The sequence below is a fragment of the Eremomyces bilateralis genome (genome assembly GCF_010015585.1).
Source record: "Eremomyces bilateralis CBS 781.70 unplaced genomic scaffold P152scaffold_47, whole genome shotgun sequence".
NCBI lineage: Eukaryota > Fungi > Ascomycota > Dothideomycetes > Eremomycetales > Eremomycetaceae > Eremomyces > Eremomyces bilateralis.
In genome coordinates, this window is record NW_022985113.1 from 1 (window position 1) to 16,929 (window position 16,929).

Genomic DNA, 16,929 nt, shown 5'->3' on the forward strand with positions numbered 1-16,929 from the left:
ATCACGTGTGCTTATCACGTGCCTTAAATTTGAAAATAAAAGAGGTATAGCGGCACCGCTTAATCAGCGGATTACAGCTGTCGAGCCTGATTTTCAGGTGTTCCACATATTCCTGGCAGAAACCCTCCAATATGTGTGCAGTGTCTAGCTTGCTCTGAAGTCGAAGTACCTATCGTTTTGCTCTGCACGCAGGGGTGCCCGGCACACAGGGAGGGAGGTTACTTGATAGGTAGAACGGCGCTAAACCGGAAGGGGAAGTGCGGCAGCACCCGTTATTCTGTTGTAGAAACACCTGTTGACATCCATGGGTATAATTCTGCTTGTAATACAATGTATTCCCAACAACGTGACGATGAGCATTCGAAAATTTTCATCGTTAAGGATCCTTCGCCATGAAAATCCATTGGTGAGAGTTCCGCATCTGTCGTCCTGATCGCCATATTGACCGTGTAAAGGGGCTTCCAAGCTCGCGCGCTCCGCCTCAGATCCCCCGAATGCAGCGAGGACTGCCGCAAAAACGACGAATTCCAGACGTAAAGAAAGTCATTGTGGTCTCGTCAGCCAAAGGCGGCGTTGGGAAATCTACCATAGCCGGTGAATGCGACCGATAAAAAATTAAGCATCACGATGCTGACTTAGCCGTTAGCAAACCTTGCTCTGGCATTTGCTCGAAGAGGTTTACGGACGGGGATTCTAGACACCGATATATTTGGTCCCTCGATCCCTACGCTCTTCAACATCTCAGGAGAGCCACGGCTGTCCACCAGTACGGCAACCCTTCCACAGTGTACCCTACGAATGCTCATCTCCTGCAGACAACCAACTAATTCCCCTTTCGAATTATGGAGTAAAATCCATGTCGATGGGCTACCTCGTTGGAGAAGATGCACCAGTCGTCTGGCGTGGGCTCATGGTCATGAAAGCATTGCAGCAACTGCTCCATGAAGTCGAGTGGGGCGGACTAGACCTGCTCGTCCTTGACCTTCCGCCAGGGACAGGAGATGTCCAATTGACAATTTCACAGCAAGTGGAAGTGGATGGTAAGCGCATTCAACTTGAATCTGGCATCTGTGCGCTAACAGATGATTCCCCTCCAGGAGCTGTCATCGTCTCAACACCTCAGACATTGTCCGCTCTCGACGCCATCAAAGGCGTCAACATGTTCGGCAAGGTCAACGTCCCCATCCTTGGTCTCATCCAGAACATGTCCGTCTTCATCTGCCCCCACTGCTCCGAGAGCACCCATATATTTGGGTCGGGGCCGCTTGAGAAGAAATGTCGAGAGCTCAACCTTCCCCTGCTCGGTGATATCCCTCTCGACGGCAGGATTTGTGAGGATGCGGATCGTGGGATGCCGACTGTGGTGGCGGATCCTAAAGGTGTCAGAGCCCAGGCTTTTGGGCAGATTGCACAAAATATTGGGGAATTAATAGGACTGGATGTGAAATAATTAAAAGAGGTGGAATACCTTGTAATATAGGTGTCATTTTTTTGGTGTTGTAATTACTAACCAGTACCATGGGGAATGAAATGTGTGGATTTTACCTATCAAGACATCCGACATCGATTTCTCCTTCTTCTCTCCTTCTTGTTAATTGCTGTTCCAGGATCCGCTGTTAACTATGAGTTCCACGCACATGTCGAAACTTTGAAAACGCGAGCAGAGGCCGATAGGCCGAACGCCGAGACGTGAAATGGGGACCGTTAGGTCAAAGTTTGGTGTATGGAGTCTACCGGTAGCTTCCTAGGTGCTCTGCTAGTATTGCTGCGCCCCGGTCCATATCGGCAGCAATGCAACTCTCGCCAGCAGCGTAGGAGGTGTTCGACGAGCTCCCTCTGAACTTGGTCCCTAGATGGGCTACCATCCCACGGGAGAAGTGCGCGAATCGAGAGAGTATATCTGTGCTCAGATGGCGGCCTGGCTCCAAGAAGAAGCTCCGCAGACACACAAGGTCCCTAAGCCTTCAAGCGTAAGGCACAGGGTTCGAAAGGGGGGGTTCGAAAGGGGGGGTTCGAAAAGGGGGGTTCGAAAAGGGGGGTTCGAAAAGGGGGGTTCGAAAAGGGGGGTTCGAAAAGGCGGAAGGGGTTGGGTCTCGTCGCGCCGCGGGAAGTGGTGGAAAAACCTCTTGCCACGAATGCTAGTTCACTAACCATGACATTCTAGTCTAGGCGGGCGAGATTCGAGAGGATGGCAGCGATGGCGCGAGGAAGGGTGGATGCCGACGAAAGGGCCGTGGACAAAGCGTCGTCTCGGGCAAGGGCATCGGAAATTGAGGAGCGGAATTCTCTCCTTGGCTAACGATAAAGCATGATTTTCTAAAGCTGGCCGGACCGTGTTCAGATGATGATGGAGCTATGGTACCGGAACCCTATCCGAGAACCTCTCCTACCTGGGCAATCAGTCGAAACAGTGGAGTTCAGTCTCCTGGTAGCTTCAAGTCATCGCAATGTATTCTCCGGGCGAGATGAATGGCCCTGAAAGGAACCCCAGGCTTTGAATACTCGAAACTGCACCATATGATAGAGCCAACCTTAACTAGGGCTGAAGAACTCATCAAGTGTACCCTTTCTTCATCAGCCTCTCAGCCGCTCTTTCAGCAATTCCCTCATATTCCAGCATCTCTCCCAGCCGCCTGAGTTCTCCTTTCACGACCCGATACACCTCTCCCTTCTTCGCCTCCTCCTCCTCATCCTCACTACTCTCGCTCTCCTCCTCATCTCCCACCCCAGCAACGTTTCTCGAGAAAGAAGAAATCGACTCCCCCTCCACTAAGGTCCGAATGAAGAACCGGTCATGGCTGACCACCACCAACGCCCCTTCATATGCCCTCAAAGCCTGCACCAGCGCCACGATCGTGTCGGAGTCCAAATGCGTCGTCACCTCATCTAGAACTAGTAGATGCGGCGGATCGAACAACAACAGCGCGATCGCGACGCGCACCTTTTGCCCCCCGGAGAGCGCGAAGATCGGCACCTCCGCCGCGGACTTCCCCGACAGTCCCAAACTTCCCAGGATCTTCCGTCCTTTGACTTCGTCCACCACCCCGTCCGATACCTGGATGAGGTGGGCGAGCGCGGTGAGCTCGCGGTTCTGCTCGCCGAGGGCGGTGAGTTCCTCCGTCACGCGCTGCGAGTAGCGGCCGAACTTCGCGCGTGGGTGCCGGGTGATGGTCCCCTTGGTGGGTTTGACGTCCGTTTTCGTTTCCTCATTTTTCTCCATGATGAGGTTGACTAGGGTGGTCTTCCCGCTGCCGTTCAGTCCGACGATCCCCACACGCTCGCCGAGTCGCACTGTCAGGTTGACACCTTTTAGGACCTCTTTTCTCGGCTGCTTCCGGCCTTTCGACGGGTAGCTGAACTGCACCCCCTCAACCGCAACCAAAGCGCCCGGAAACCTCAAATCGGGCACTTCGGTCTTGATGACGATCCGTGGCAAAAGATCGAACTTGGGTACTTCGATGCCGGCGCGATTCGACAGGTGGTATCCGGCGAGGTCTCGATTTAGCTTGAAGCGGGTTCCTTTGGCACTGACCTCCAGTCCTGTCCGCTCTTCCATCTTCTTTTTCCGGCTGGCAGCCTGCCGTGCTTTCTTGTCATCGCCTTGTCTTCTTGCCGCTTTCATGCTGGACTCGATCGTGTCTTTCATGTGAGCCACTTGCTTTTCCTGGGCACCTTTCATTCGCGTCATCCATTTGGCGTACTTGTGCCGTTGCATCTCGTACCCCGAAAGTGTCCCGCGGAACCGTTCCAGAGAGTTCTCCCGCATCATGAGCAGCTCTTCCGCAATGGCATCGGCAAAGGCGCGATCATGGGTTACCGCCAGGATGGTCGTTCCCTTGTCCTCGGAAACCGAGATCAAGTACTGTTGCAGCCAAATGATAGAAGGGAGGTCGAGGAAGTTAGTCGGTTCGTCGAGCAAGAGTACATCGGCCGGTTGAATGAGCGAGCAAGCAATCGAGGCTCTCGTCCGCCAGCCCCCTGAAAGATGGCCTAGAGGGGCATCGATAACATCTTCCTTGAAACCAAGTCCAATCAAGATCTTGCGAGCCTGACCTGGAAGACTGGACGCATCCATGCTTTCCAGCTCCATCCGTACGCTCTCCAGCATTCCAAACGCATTGTCATGCGCGGAACCCATGTCTTCTTCGTTCGACGCTGGGTCATCCGTGGCGGCCTTTTCTGCCTCAGAAACCTCATTCTCTACTTGGATCAACTCCTTCCTGGCCTTTGCGCCTCGAGCACCGCTCCGCTTCTCTGCAACTCGCTTTGCTTCTTCAAGTTTTCGCTTCAATCTGTCGAGGTTGATTCGGCGGATGGCTTGTACCGCAGCAACCGGGTCCGCCGTTTCTTTTAGTGACGATGACAGAATAGCCTCTTCGTGAAGAAGGCGCTCTCGCCTAGCATCGCTGCGAACGACGTGGTCAAGGAGCGTCTCGGTGTCTTGTTTCACTCGGGATGGTGACAAGGCATCTGATGCAGACAAAGACAACTGAGCAGTAGCATCCTCCAATGGAGCCTCTTGTGGCGAAGCATCGCTTTGAGTTTGGCCTAGAAGTAGAATGCGAATGCTAGGGGGAATTCCTGGGATCAGACTGTCCGCCATGGCCCGTAAAAGCGCTGAAACAGTTCAGTCGCGCCCATATACCGCTGTCACGGCACATCGATGGAGATACACACTGCTTTTCCCAACTCCATTCCGCCCAGCCAGTACATATCGCCGGCCTTCCTTGAGAGAAAGTTCCGCATTCGTCAAGATCTCCTTCTGCCCGATGGAGATAGAGAGGGATTTGACTACCACATCTTTCGAGGTCGGGTCGGATACTGCTTCGGTGTGAAACCGAGATTGCTGGGCAGTAACTTGAATCTGCTGTGGCTTTTGGTGCTCCTTTGTCCGCATTGTGCTGTTTGAACTGTCTTCGGTCTGTTTTCAGTGGTGTTGAGAGGTGACGTGACGTGGAATGAGTAGGGTATGAAACCGATTAAAAGACTGTTAGGTTAACTATAGTTAGGTATGTACTATCTAGGCGGTAAATGAACGTTTATGGGGACTTTAATGGCTTTAAAATCGTCGGATCACTGCTCTCTGCTGATCTCAAAGAGGTGTTTGGATTGGGTCACCGCAATAGCTGTATTGCCGGTTTCATTGGAACGTTATTGTTTAGGTTGGAGGGTTGTAGACATCAGGCATGTAATCGATACTCCCCTCACTTCAAGGCAACATCGACGATGACGGCATACCTTACGATATTATACCATACTAATGAAACCGATTGGCGAGACTGAATATTGAAGATGCGAGGGGCATTTACAGTATTCTCTCCCCATATCTATAGACCCTAAGAGTTTAGACCCAAGTTAACTGTCTCGAGTCCATATTACTTCCGGATAGTCGTCAGGGTCAATATTGGCCAATCAAATCGTGGCATTTGGTGATGTCGCGCATTCGAGGAGCTTCGACTTCCATTCCACACTTCATTCGCATTTCAATTGCCAAAGCAGAACCACAGCACCATAGATTGGTTGCATACTTGAGGAAGCAGACCGAAAGGATCAACTAAACTCCCAGCGTACCGTCCAAGTCGCGATCCCTAGGCGCATACCACACCATGCGGAGGCACTCACTACGCGTGTAGTTGACACTCACCACAACTATGTCCGACGTCGAATCCCCTGGATCTGCGCAGCCCTCCTCGACAGGTCCAAAGTACCCGGCGCCAAAAGACAAGCAATGTCCCTATTGCTACCAACTCTTCACCTCCTCCTCCCTCGGCCGCCACCTCGACCTGTACATCAAGCCGAAGAACGCCAAACCGCCGGACGGGAAGCACGATGTCGAGGAGATCAAACGGATACGGGGGCACATTACGCGTCGACAGCCGAAGTCCGGGCCGAAGAGAGCGCCTGGCTCGTCTCGTTATAATGACGTCTCGGCCGACATGTCCACCCCAGCCTTGCGCGTACCGGCGATGAATAGCATCGTATCCCAGACACAGGAGAATGGCACGTTGGAATTTCCCCGTGCCAGAGCTGTCCCGATGGCACCGCACACATACATACCCGCCGATACGACTGCGCACATGCAACAAGGCGAGACGCCCCACGAGTCGACGAGCCCAACGCGGCCGGCCATGGGACAGAAGCTCCCTGAAATCTTTCGGCCAACGTGGTTGACGACAGGGGTGATTTCCGGACTGCCGCCGCGGCCGGTGAGCGCGTTTGAACATTCCTTGGCGCGTGGCCACGGGTCCGCGGGCGGGACAACGCTGCCGGCTGGGATGGAGAGGGATGTGAAGGAGCGATTGAACGAGCATTTGGAGACGGGGGCGGCGGCGCAGAGGGCATTGAAGGAGATGTGGAATGTTTTGGAAGGATTGAAGTGCGTTTAGCTTATATTCCCGATGCTACCAGGAACGGATCAGAAGGATGGACTAACAACATTCCCAGCCAACCGAAGCCTCCCGCGCATCCATTTCCCTTCGACCCCGTCTCCCACAACTTTCCCGGCCTGTGCCTCCGAATCCTGGAACCTCCACCGACGCTCTTCTCCGCGACGCCCTTTGCGATGTCGTCATCTTGCTCCATTAGTCCGCCCGGCCCGAATCAATATGATGCGCTGGTTCGCACCGTCCGGGAACGCCTTGCGAACCATAGCGCATGGATGGAGAAATGGTGCATGCAAAAGTCAAGCGATTTGCCGAATGCGAGGAACACGGCGACCGAATCGATGACACCGCAGGACAACCATCAAGGTCCTCATGTGACAGGTCCAGAGGCGGCCATAATCCTCGAGCATGTCGATGTCTCGTATGCACACTTCAGTTCGTTGTCATCGTACGACAAGTCGCAAGCGTGGCAAATCGAGCTGCTGCGCGCGTACTTCCAAACCTCATCCGAGCTCCAGACGACCCGGAAGGAATTAGATACCGCACGCGCTGAAATCGACGCTCTCCGAGATGGTTGGCTAGGTTTTGAACGCGAAGACAAGGACGGCGGCGGCGCGATCCAACGGAGCGAGAGCAGCAAACAATGGAACCAAACCCGCCTCGAACGCGTCATGAAAAACGTCTCCGGCGCCGGCGGACTCTCGCCGCATGCCGCCGCATTCGCAACCCCCCAAAAGGCCAGCATGCGCAGCATTTCAGATGAAGTACATACGCGGCTCGGGATCAACCTGGGGCCGGGCGACAACCATGTGTCCGCGTTTGAGAAGCTGCTGCAGCGGTTTCGGGATATCATCCGCCAGGAAGAGCAGAGTAAACCGCGGGAACCGGAGCGGCGGGTGCTGGCGCCGACGCCACCGGTCGCTGCGCACCGAGTGGCTCCTGGGTACGGAGAGCCAGGGATATCTCCGCCGAAGCGGCAATCTGCGTGGATGAACTCGGATACGAATGGAACGCACTATGATCCTATTGAGCGGGAGTTTCGGGCTCATCGGTTTAAGCGGACGCGGACTGGAGCGGACGGACAGGGGGGAGCACAAGACTCTGAGGATGAGGAAGACTCTGAGGTCGAAGAACCGGAAGAGGAAGAGCATTAAGAACACAGGATACTTACAAAAAGAATGCAAACTTCATTGAGACGATCAGACATAGGAGAGACGCCATGAAAGCAAAGACACGTCTATGCAACCACAGAAGTGCAGCTAGAGGAATAGACCGACGAAAGAGCAAACTCCGAGCAAGCTCCATTGCCACCAACCCAACACATTCAAGTTCCACCCGCTATTCACCACGGCAATCAGCTCCGTAGCATTCGCCGGCTCCGCCCTATTTCTATACTCGTCATAGATGGCCCTAACCCCAACCTCCTCCACCGTGGGCAGCCACCGAATGATCCCATTGAGCACGCTGTTCCCCTGCATCAGCTGGCGCCGATTGTACTGCTTCCCGGTGGTGGAGAGATGGACGAGGCCGGCAGTGATAGGGGGACGTCCTTGCGACTCGGTGGATGGGAGGTCTTGAACGAATCCCGCCACTTTCGCATCGTCGGTGCCGTGCTTCAGCGGATCGTTGTGGACGGTGCCGGTGTTTGAGGTGGATGGATGAACCGCCAACATGTGTTCCCGGCCGATGGTCCCGGTTGAGCCAGCGTCGTGGGAGCCATGCTTCCGTGGATCGTCGTGAGAGCCGTGCTTTCGTGAATCATCGTGGATGATGCCACTCGCACTATTCGCGGACAATGGATGAACCGCCAGCACATTTTCCTGGAGAACCTTATTGATTGAACTATCGTCGTGAGAGCCGTGCTTTCGTGAATCATCGTGGACGATGCCACTCGCACTATTCGCGGACAATGGATGAACCGCCAGCACATTTTCCTGGAGAACCTTATTGATTGAACTATCGTCGTGAGAGCCGTGCTTCCGTGGATCATCATGGACGATACCACTCGCACTATGCGAGAATGGATGAACGGCCAGCACGTTTTCGTGGCCGACAGTTTCGGTGGAGCAAATGTCATGGGAGCAGTGGTTTTGTGGATCATCGTGGACGATCCTACTCGCGCTGTTCGAGGAAAATGGATGAACGGCTAATACGTTTTCGTTGGCCGTGGTTGCAGCCGAGTCTGCGTCACCGTGGGTGGTCAAGGTCGAGTCATCGGCCAATGTGGCAACGAGTTGTCGGCGGTCTCCTGGTTCGTTCCGCCGGAAGATGGACCTGATGAAATCGTAGTTGAGCGGATCGGGAATCGCAGATGAGGATTCACGTTTCGCCGGCGCTGGGTCATCTCGAGCCGTCAAGATAATCTGATGTCCCTTCTGCCACTTTCTAGCGATGCCTTTACGTGGGAACTTCAAGAACATGGGCTGCTGGGCAACGTGTCGCTTGGTTTCGACGGTGATGATCCCGGACTCCCGATCCAGCGTCGCTCGTTCGTCCCCGTACGCGGCCTTCTGCGCGTTCAGGTAATTGACGTTCAGTACATTGCTCGCGCCTTGCCCGAGGCGTCCGAAGAAGTTTTTGACGATATCCACGGCGGGCCGGGGCGGGGGGTCGGAGTCATACTCAACGGGCGTGGCTTGAATTGTAGGGGATAACAGGAGGAGCGGAACTAGGAGTTCTTTATACATGTTGGAATTGGACTGTATGACTCGGATAGAGTATGGATATGGAAATACCGATTACGGCAGTGCTGGAAAGGTTAAGATACGGGGGACTCAGGCGTCGCCCAAAATGCAACCGGACCGAAGACTGCGACGGAACTGGGGAGGAATGAAGATAGGACAGAGCAAAAGATAGAGACATGGTTACGGTATGTGATGATTACCGGTATGGCAGAAAGAACCATGAGCCGAATGGATGGATGCTCTTGCTCTTATCCAGCTGGCAGCAGTGTGATAAACCAGTGTGAAGTATGATTCTAGGAAGGTTCGAGGAACCTGCCATGGTGATATTTCTGGTTCATTACTTGAAGCGCTGAGCAAGTCTTGGAGCTTGCGCTGTCAGATCTGATGTTAATAGCGATACGTGGTTATTTCTATCTAATGTAGTTGTTGAGAAAATTGTGTGCCATGCTTGAGGTTGAATTGGATCATGACGATGCAACAGTTCTCGGCCTGCTAGAAGTTCGAATGGACAGGGGCTCTGCCTGCCGAGTTCCGGGCAAGCCTTATGCCCTTGTTGCCTTATCGGGACCCCCCGCCACGATCTGCGCTTACATTGGCTGGCAACGTGAGGACAAGGTTCCTTACTTTGATCGCACCACCACTTCACCACCATCCTCACACCACCGATCCTCCTCCTCCCACCAGACCTATCATCACTCATCAAGAGATGCCAATTAACAATCCATGTCGGTTCCTGCTGCCGGCCATGGAGCCGAAATGTTGCACCTGGCACCACCATCACCTGAGTTGTGTCCTACTGTAGTCTGGGGGAGTGTAAGTCTTTTCGATGCCCGTCCACCTGATCGCCGCATCCGGAGCCGCGAAAAGGCTACGGAATGGGTCGATGGACGTTTCTACGTATGGTATATAAACCTCTCTCTACATGTCCGTGTATTCAGCCTCTCCATCTCCACTCCAGTGTACAAACAAGCAACGTGACCATTCACCAAACAACGTCTCCTCTCAACTGTCACAACATATAATCAACCTCTCTCCTCACCCAAACCACCAACACACCCCCCTCCCCCCTACACACAATGGCCTCAAGAACTCCCATCATGCGCCTCGTCGCTTCCGCCCGCTCCTACCTCACCGAAGCCCATCCCATGGCTCGCATGCCCGTCACCACCCGCGCCCACGCCCTCAACACCTCCAAATATTTCCGCCGCGCCGGCCGCACCACCGCCGCATTACTCATCGCCATGCCCGTCCTCCTCGGCTGGCCGATCGCCGCCGCCTCCATGCTCAAACGAACCGGGATCTGACTCCATGGCCCGGCGTGGGGCTTGTCGAAGGCGCTGCTGGTTATGGTGGAGGGGTTGGGGGTATCGGGGGAGGACGCCGATGTCGTAAGACGGGGGAGGCCGTGGGAGATTACCGGAATGTCGGATTGGGATTTGAGGAGGGCGATAGAGCAGGCGGAGGATGCGAGGGTGGTGGTCGAGATGATGGGGAGGGATTTTGGGGAATGATATATGGGTTTGGGAAAGCATGCATGGCAATCGGAGTTTATGGTGACGGAAAGGCATGTCTGTCGGCAGGAACTGGACTTCTTCTCGGTTCTCATCGAATTTAGAACCATTGGGAAATTCCTGGTATGACGCTTGTCGTTGGAGGTTGGGATCTACTGTATATAGGTATCCCGTTTCAATCCTTCGAATAATGAAGAATATTGATGAATCTTGGATCCATTTCCCGTCGTGATTCTTTTTGACCTAGCAAAGTAGACTCCTTAAAGCTGGAGGCGGTCGTCGATCACCAGCACGCCTCCGTCGTTGCGTATCTTGAATGCCGTACTAAGCCTCGTCATTACATTCGCTTGTTTCATCGGAGCTTGAGTGTGTTGGTGAACAGGCGATGCGCATCTCTCAATGGCTTTGCGGTCGAGTGTCTTGGAAGCCCTTTATCCTCTTGTATAGTTGATATTGACCGTCGCATCGAGTCGTGCCTGGCTCATCTATACCGTAGGCGAAGCTCCATCGATCACATTTTCGTCCCGGTCGCAATCGATCGCTCAGCTTAACATCTTGCTTCCCTCCTCCTGCCTCAACCGAGCTCTTCCACCTTCCACCTCACGATCTTCCTTCATAACGCCCATCATCTCCTCCAAATCCCCCGCCGTCGCCTCCCATTTCTTTTGATGAATCTTCCCCGTCCCATACTCCTTCGTCTTCCCATACGCCCCCCCTTCCTTCCGTCGGTGCTCGATCGCTTTGAGATACGGCGCCGCGGTCGGCGGCTGGACGGGATCCAAGTGGAGGTAATCGGCCGGGATTTGATATGTTGTGTCGGAGTCGAAGGAGCTCAAGTCGCCGCACGCAAGGAATTGGGTCACTTGCGCGTTTCGACGGGCGCGGAACTCTTCGTCGGTCAGCTCCTCGTCGGGAGATGGGTCTTCCATGGGGAATTCAAGGACGTGGGCGCCATCCTCGCGCACGGTGCGACTCGCTGGGGGTTGCACGGATAAATCGTTCTCATGACGGGTTTCCTTGCTTTCGCTCGGGACTTTATTGGTTCCTTCCATATCACCGAGCCATGCCATGCCCAATCCGTTTCTTTTAGCCTGTGCAGTTTCGCCCGCGACGTTTTCCTTAAGTCGCTTCATGGCCGGATCCCACAGCCCGTAAAATCGGAGCGACTCTTCCGAAGCCAGTTCTCCTTCCTTCGGTCTCGGTGGCACAATGTTTCCATAGCCGAGTTTCATATCCAGGCTGGGTTTGAACCCGTCCGGCAGGTTGAGCCCTTCACAGACCACGAATGCCTCTAAACTGCTCGACCGGCTCGCCTTGGGCTTGGCGATGGTGACGCGCTCAAAGACCAGGCTCATCTGCGACCAGATGAACTGCGCGTTCGTGGTCGAGCGGAAGATTTTTGCCACGAACTTGCCCCCGGGTTTGAGGATGCACATCGCCAGGGTCAACGCGGAGTAGAGCAGCTGCGATTGCACGTAGATGTCCATGTCGTGGAGGCCGGTGACATCGGGGGCTCCGTCGCATAGGACGAGGTCGACGGGATTGGTCGGGGTGTCGGGGTTGCTCGTGTCACGGCCGGGGTCTAAAGCGTCAAGAAGGCGGGGGATGGTGCTAGGATGGGTGATATCGGCGCGGATCGTGGTGATGCCCTCGAGCGGCGACATCGGCTGCAGATCGACTGATACGATCTTGACATTTTTCGCGGTCTGGGATTGCTCATCGCGACTTGAGACACCGGCATCGTGCTCTTCTTGCATCTGTCGCTGGAGTTCGCAGCCGAGACAAGGATTCTTGCCATGAGTGGTGACCGGCTCGCGCGGTACGCTCATCATGTGTGGAGGGCCCTCCGGTGGACAGGGCATCTGGAAGTCCTCGTCATCCTCGGCGATATTCCATAGCTCCATCAGGCTCATGTTTGCCTTTTGTTCTTCCGTGAATGAATCTGAATATTTGGGAGGCAGGTCCCACATATAGTCAGGAATATCTTCCATGTTTTCCCGGAGCCAGTCGTGCCACGAACGTTTTCGTCTTTCGTCCGGGCTGAGCCGTTTCCATGTGTCCCATGTGTCCAATGTTGTATCTGTAGGTGTCGTTGGCTCCATCCCCGATGGACCCTGCCTTTCAACGACTTTCTTTCCTTCTTCTACTGAAAGCGTCTCCTGAGCTGGTTCTGGATCCCGCTCTTCGAGGGGTAACCCCTGCTCTTCTAGTATCCGGTTACGGCATCGTCTACAGGAGCCAGGTAAACGAGGATTCTTAGGCCTAGGAACCCCAAGATCCCAATCCTTATGGTCCTCCAGGATGTCCCTCATGACCAACAGCTCCTTCAGGGCGCGGTCGACATATGCCGCCCGGCCAAATCGCTCCCCTTTGATCAAGACCCGAGAGAGCACCTGGCTCCAGCTCCCGGGGGCAGCACATAAGTCCACGACACGTGTCACACCTTCGAAGAGATTGAATTCTTCGTCCAGTTGTAATAGCTTGAAGGCACTGCGTGCCCGCCATCCTTGCTCTTTCGCGAGACGATAATAGATATCTCGCTTGTCCTTGGAGGACTTTCCCATCGTGAATCTATAGAAGAGTTTTGTGAGATATGGGATAGACTATGGGTTATAGGGTGATATCATCGTCTATAAATTTTTATTCTAACCAGGGAGTAACAATGGATGTGAGAATGAGGAACTACTGAGCGTCGTCGAGTCTCTAGTAGAAATTCAAACTGGAAATTTTACGCGGAGCAGGGTCCGTGCGCCCGGCTAAACTTGAAAGAATGAAAGTTGAAGCAGAAGAGTTGAGGCACCCCAATGAAATTTATTTCTCGACATATTTCCGTCATCTTGAACTTTGAAACAAGAACCCGAATTTCAAGAGCGCCCTGCGTTCGTCGACTCTCCAATAAACATGACGACCTTAGAAGGCAAGAAGCGAAAGCTTCCGCCGAAGGTTGCAGCCATGCTCGCACGTAAACGCATGAAACTTCAACCCGGATCCTCCACTACGCCGAAAGTCACAGCGAACGAACCGCGACCTTCGAGCGAGCTACGTGAGCGAGGCAAGACTGTGAGGCTGGATCAGCTGAAATGGAAGGAGGTAGAACTGCCCGATCGTTTGGACGACTATGAGGGTTTCTTCGGGTTAGAAGAAGTCGACGATGTGGAAATTGTTCGAGATGCTGCCGCCAGCACCTTGACTTATAAGACACATACCGAGAACATCCTTTCAGATAGGGAGCGACAAGAACTTCAGAAGCAGAAGCAGAAACCACCGCATGAAGATTATGAAGATAAGGATGTCAATGAGGAAAGTCCACCGCCTGATGCTGCCGGCGATGATGAAGAAGAAGAAGAAGAAAAAGCCGAAGTCGACAACGAAGAAGAGTGGGGTGGCTTCGACTCAGATTCTGCAGAGGACAATGACATGGAAGCGGACGAGAATACTGGTGACTTTGGGATAAACCCATTCCAGGGTTTAGTGGAAGAGTCTTTGGATGCTAGTAACGGCGTTGATGTCAGCGCATGGGCGCAGCTCCAGCTCTCCCAAGATTCGTTAGCTTCATTATCCCGATTGGGCTTTGCGAAGCCGACAGCAATTCAGGAATTATCCATCCCTGAGATAATGGCTGGCCGTGATGTCATTGGAAAAGCCTCCACAGGTTCTGGCAAGACGCTCGCATTTGGCATACCTATTTTCGAGCGAATCCTCGGCCAATCCACCGGCGACGAGCATCCCGAAACCGAAACTCCAAGCGAAGAACACACCCCTACTGCCTTGGTACTATCGCCTACGAGAGAACTCGCACACCAAATTACCAAACATCTTCAGCTATTGGCCTCGGGCGTCCCGAACCGCACCATACGTGTCGTGCCAGTAACGGGAGGCCTCTCGATCCAGAAGCAACGTCGCTTACTGTCAAACGCTGACATAGTCGTCGGGACTCCCGGCAGAATGTGGGAAGTCATGGGTGATAGCAATGGTGTCATTGACCAGCTGAAACGCATTTCATTCCTGGTCGTGGACGAAGCGGACCGACTGCTCAGTGAAGGGCACTTCAAAGAAGTGGAAGATATCTTGGATTCGCTCGACAAGAGCACAGATGAAAATGAGACCGTCTCGCAAGAATCGACCCGTCAGACCCTGGTCTTTTCCGCGACGTTCCACAAAGGACTGCAGCAGCGACTGAAAGGGAGCAAAAAGAGAGATACACGATTCCTAGACCCAAAGGAGTCGATGGAGTATCTAATCAAGAAACTCAGGTTTAAAGAAGAGCGGCCGAAATTTTTGGACGCGAATCCAGAGGAACAAATGGCGGAGAATCTGAAAGAGGGAGTGTTGGAATGCCCGGCGATGGAGAAGGTAGCTGCCACTGCTCTCACTCAAATTCAAATCTCTAACATCATCACAGGACCTATATCTATACGCTACTCTGCTCTTGAATTCGTCCAAACGGACAATCGTCTTCTCGAATAGTATTCACGCTGTTCGCCGAGTGACAGCCTCCTTGCAAGCGCTGAATCAACCAGCTGTAGCTCTCCATTCCCACATGCCTCAAAAGGCGCGTTTGCGCTCCCTTGAACGATTCGCAGCAGCCGGCGCGAACTCAAAGTCCGCCGCTCGATCAATCCTAATCGCCACCGACGTGGCAGCACGCGGTCTCGATATCCCAGACACGGAAACCATCATTCACTACCATGTTCCTCAGACAGCCGACTTCTACGTTCATCGGTCCGGGCGGACGGCCCGTGCCGGTGCGAATGGGAAGTCAATCATGCTCTGCAGCCCTGAAGAAGTAGGCGGGGTACGCCGATTGATCCACAAGGTGCATCCGAACAGCAAGTCCGCCATTCGCTCGCTCGGCATTGACCGACGACTGGTGGGGAAACTGAAGGGGCGATTGACGCTGGCGCAGAAGATCGCGAACGCGGAACTCAGCAACGCGAAGGAGAAGGTGAATGACTCGTGGGTCGATCAAGCGAAAGAAGACCTGGGGATTGACAGTGAAGAAGAGCGAGATTGGGCGGAGAAGGAGGGTAGAGGTCGTGGGTGGCAGAAGAGTGAGAAGTCGAAGGTCGGCTCGGCGGAGCTGAAAAGTTTCCGGAGGGAGCTTAAAGCTTTGCTTCAAACGAAGATCAATACGGGCTTTAGTGAACGGTATCCCACTACAGGGGATATGGATATTGAGGAGTTGAAGCGGGGGCTGCATGGTGACTTCATTGGAAAGGTTCCTAATCTGGAGTGGAATTCCTAGAAGAGTTCCATAGCTTATCGAGATCTCCTCAGGCAATAGAATGATTGGCTTTGGAGTCGTGCATCGAAGAAAGGCGTTGTGTTCTGGTAATCGCAGCACCCAGATGAGTGTTCGGGATTTTAAACACCGGCATAATTGAGCACATTTAAGCCCTCAGCGTATATCATCTAAAAGATCTCATTGAGACTATATTTGCCATATTTCGATATTGGGTGAATAGAGGCATTGCTGTTCTTCCAAAGCCATCTCGGATATGTATTCTGTCCTGTGGCGGTGCGTATGTTGTTCTGGCAACGGAACGCGTTCAAAATCCATGTGGCGTCATCACATCAAATTGTCATATCAACTCTCAGCTGCTTGAATCATCCCCATGGACACAAATCCGTGGTTCACTCTCCTCAGATATCACATCGGTCCCAACGCTCGACTGTCTCAGGATTTCAAATAGAAAACCCGCCCGCGTAAGGTTCGTTGCGAAACTAGCTTTGTCGTTTGATATGAAACTATACTGAGCTAATATGACGGATAGGCAAGCGCTTGAAAAGGAACTTGATCGTTTGACGCAAAAGTACCAAGCCAACAACGCGAACAAAGAATCCTCGTCCCCCAAACACGACTCCTACACCTAAACTTGACCGAAACCTCCTCGTCTGAATCCCGAGGCCAGAAAAACGAGAAATCCTCATCCCCAAAACACGACCTTCGCTGGCACCGAGCTCGACCGAGACGTCCTCGAATTCTGCTCTGCACTCAGTTAAACAGGGTCCGCAAGAAGGAACTGAGGAAATATACAACACAGTCCAAGTCAGAAACGGGGAGACTATCGTTGAACACCACGATCGAAGTGTACCGCGCTCTTCTTCCACCAGCACACCGGATTTCGATGCCAACAGCCCTTCTGGATTCCTAGCATCGATTGCGTCGTATCAGTCGTTATCCGACAGTCTACTCTTCGTGTCATCATCAAAGGATAGTGCTTCCAATACTTACGACGAAATGGTGAACGACCGGGAGCCTCCGCAGGCATACTCTTCGGGGAAAGCGTCAGCAACAAATCCTGGACCAGAACAAGACCCCTCTGCACGGAACGGTTTGAATTCATCAGG

At 53.5% G+C, this 16,929-nt stretch overlaps 8 protein-coding genes across 8 annotated transcripts; 4 read left to right on the forward strand and 4 right to left on the reverse strand.

Annotated features, from left to right (window-relative positions):
• Positions 1-252: 252 nt before the first annotated feature.
• P152DRAFT_462987 (P-loop containing nucleoside triphosphate hydrolase protein) lies at positions 253-1,545 on the forward strand. The gene is made up of 5 exons (XM_033680446.1): positions 253-406; positions 456-594; positions 647-766; positions 816-1,040; positions 1,098-1,545. The coding sequence occupies exons 1-5, from the start codon at positions 305-307 to the stop codon at positions 1,448-1,450; spliced, it is 939 nt and encodes a 312-aa protein (XP_033529596.1). The 5' UTR covers positions 253-304; the 3' UTR covers positions 1,451-1,545.
• A 543-nt stretch (positions 1,546-2,088) lies between these two features.
• P152DRAFT_444675 (ABC transporter domain-containing protein) lies at positions 2,089-4,897 on the reverse strand (the record flags this gene model as incomplete). The annotated part of the gene is made up of 2 exons (XM_033677815.1): positions 2,089-4,617; positions 4,678-4,897. The coding sequence occupies 2 exons, from the start codon at positions 4,895-4,897 to the stop codon at positions 2,555-2,557; spliced, it is 2,283 nt and encodes a 760-aa protein (XP_033529597.1). The 3' UTR covers positions 2,089-2,554.
• A 754-nt stretch (positions 4,898-5,651) lies between these two features.
• P152DRAFT_406391 (uncharacterized protein) lies at positions 5,652-6,655 on the forward strand (the record flags this gene model as incomplete). Its single annotated transcript, XM_033676874.1, has 3 exons — positions 5,652-5,978; positions 6,141-6,376; positions 6,445-6,655. Coding segments are annotated over 3 exons (774 nt in total), but the record flags the coding sequence as incomplete, so codon positions are not given.
• On the reverse strand, positions 6,453-7,624 carry P152DRAFT_260457 (uncharacterized protein). Its single transcript, XM_033674785.1, has 2 exons — positions 7,555-7,624; positions 6,453-7,398 (listed from the first exon to the last, which is right to left on the reverse strand). Exons 1-2 carry the CDS (start codon positions 7,588-7,590, stop codon positions 6,754-6,756), a joined length of 681 nt encoding a protein of 226 aa, XP_033529599.1. The 5' UTR covers positions 7,591-7,624; the 3' UTR covers positions 6,453-6,753.
• Positions 7,611-9,378, reverse strand: P152DRAFT_259476 (uncharacterized protein). The gene is made up of 2 exons (XM_033674783.1): positions 9,119-9,378; positions 7,611-9,060 (listed from the first exon to the last, which is right to left on the reverse strand). The coding sequence occupies exons 1-2, from the start codon at positions 9,243-9,245 to the stop codon at positions 7,643-7,645; spliced, it is 1,545 nt and encodes a 514-aa protein (XP_033529600.1). The 5' UTR covers positions 9,246-9,378; the 3' UTR covers positions 7,611-7,642.
• Positions 9,379-10,143: 765 nt separating this feature from the next.
• On the forward strand, positions 10,144-10,371 carry P152DRAFT_406398 (uncharacterized protein; the record flags this gene model as incomplete). Its single annotated transcript, XM_033676876.1, has 1 exon — positions 10,144-10,371. One exon carries the CDS (start codon positions 10,144-10,146, stop codon positions 10,369-10,371), a length of 228 nt encoding a protein of 75 aa, XP_033529601.1.
• Positions 10,372-11,120: 749 nt separating this feature from the next.
• On the reverse strand, positions 11,121-13,142 carry P152DRAFT_406397 (uridine-2'-O--methyltransferase TRM7; the record flags this gene model as incomplete). Its single annotated transcript, XM_033676875.1, has 3 exons — positions 11,121-11,550; positions 11,725-12,368; positions 12,894-13,142. The coding sequence occupies 3 exons, from the start codon at positions 13,140-13,142 to the stop codon at positions 11,121-11,123; spliced, it is 1,323 nt and encodes a 440-aa protein (XP_033529602.1).
• A 316-nt stretch (positions 13,143-13,458) lies between these two features.
• On the forward strand, positions 13,459-15,970 carry P152DRAFT_444682 (DEAD-domain-containing protein). Its single transcript, XM_033677816.1, has 2 exons — positions 13,459-14,931; positions 14,981-15,970. Exons 1-2 carry the CDS (start codon positions 13,480-13,482, stop codon positions 15,821-15,823), a joined length of 2,295 nt encoding a protein of 764 aa, XP_033529603.1. The 5' UTR covers positions 13,459-13,479; the 3' UTR covers positions 15,824-15,970.
• Positions 15,971-16,929: the final 959 nt, after the last annotated feature.

What these genes read in the sequence shown, in the direction of transcription:
- P152DRAFT_462987 (XM_033680446.1), top strand. Translation starts at nt 305, where the DNA reads ATGGGTATAATTCTGCTTGTAATACAATGTATTCCCAACAACGTGACG. An exon ending in TGGGAAATCTACCATAGCCG is followed by an intron (nt 595 to 646) that starts GTGAATGCGACC and finishes CTTAGCCGTTAG; the next exon opens with CAAACCTTGCTCTGGCATTT. An exon ending in ACAGCAAGTGGAAGTGGATG is followed by an intron (nt 1,041 to 1,097) that starts GTAAGCGCATTC and finishes ATTCCCCTCCAG; the next exon opens with GAGCTGTCATCGTCTCAACA.
- P152DRAFT_260457 (XM_033674785.1), bottom strand. Translation starts at nt 7,590, where the DNA reads ATGTCTGATCGTCTCAATGAAGTTTGCATTCTTTTT. An exon ending in ATGAAGTTTGCATTCTTTTT is followed by an intron (nt 7,399 to 7,554) that starts GTAAGTATCCTG and finishes ATAGGATCATAG; the next exon opens with TGCGTTCCATTCGTATCCGA.
- P152DRAFT_259476 (XM_033674783.1), bottom strand. Translation starts at nt 9,245, where the DNA reads ATGTCTCTATCTTTTGCTCTGTCCTATCTTCATTCCTCCCCAGTTCCG. An exon ending in TTCCAGCACTGCCGTAATCG is followed by an intron (nt 9,061 to 9,118) that starts GTATTTCCATAT and finishes ACATGTATAAAG; the next exon opens with AACTCCTAGTTCCGCTCCTC.
- P152DRAFT_444682 (XM_033677816.1), top strand. Translation starts at nt 13,480, where the DNA reads ATGACGACCTTAGAAGGCAAGAAGCGAAAGCTTCCGCCGAAGGTTGCA. An exon ending in AATGCCCGGCGATGGAGAAG is followed by an intron (nt 14,932 to 14,980) that starts GTAGCTGCCACT and finishes ACATCATCACAG; the next exon opens with GACCTATATCTATACGCTAC.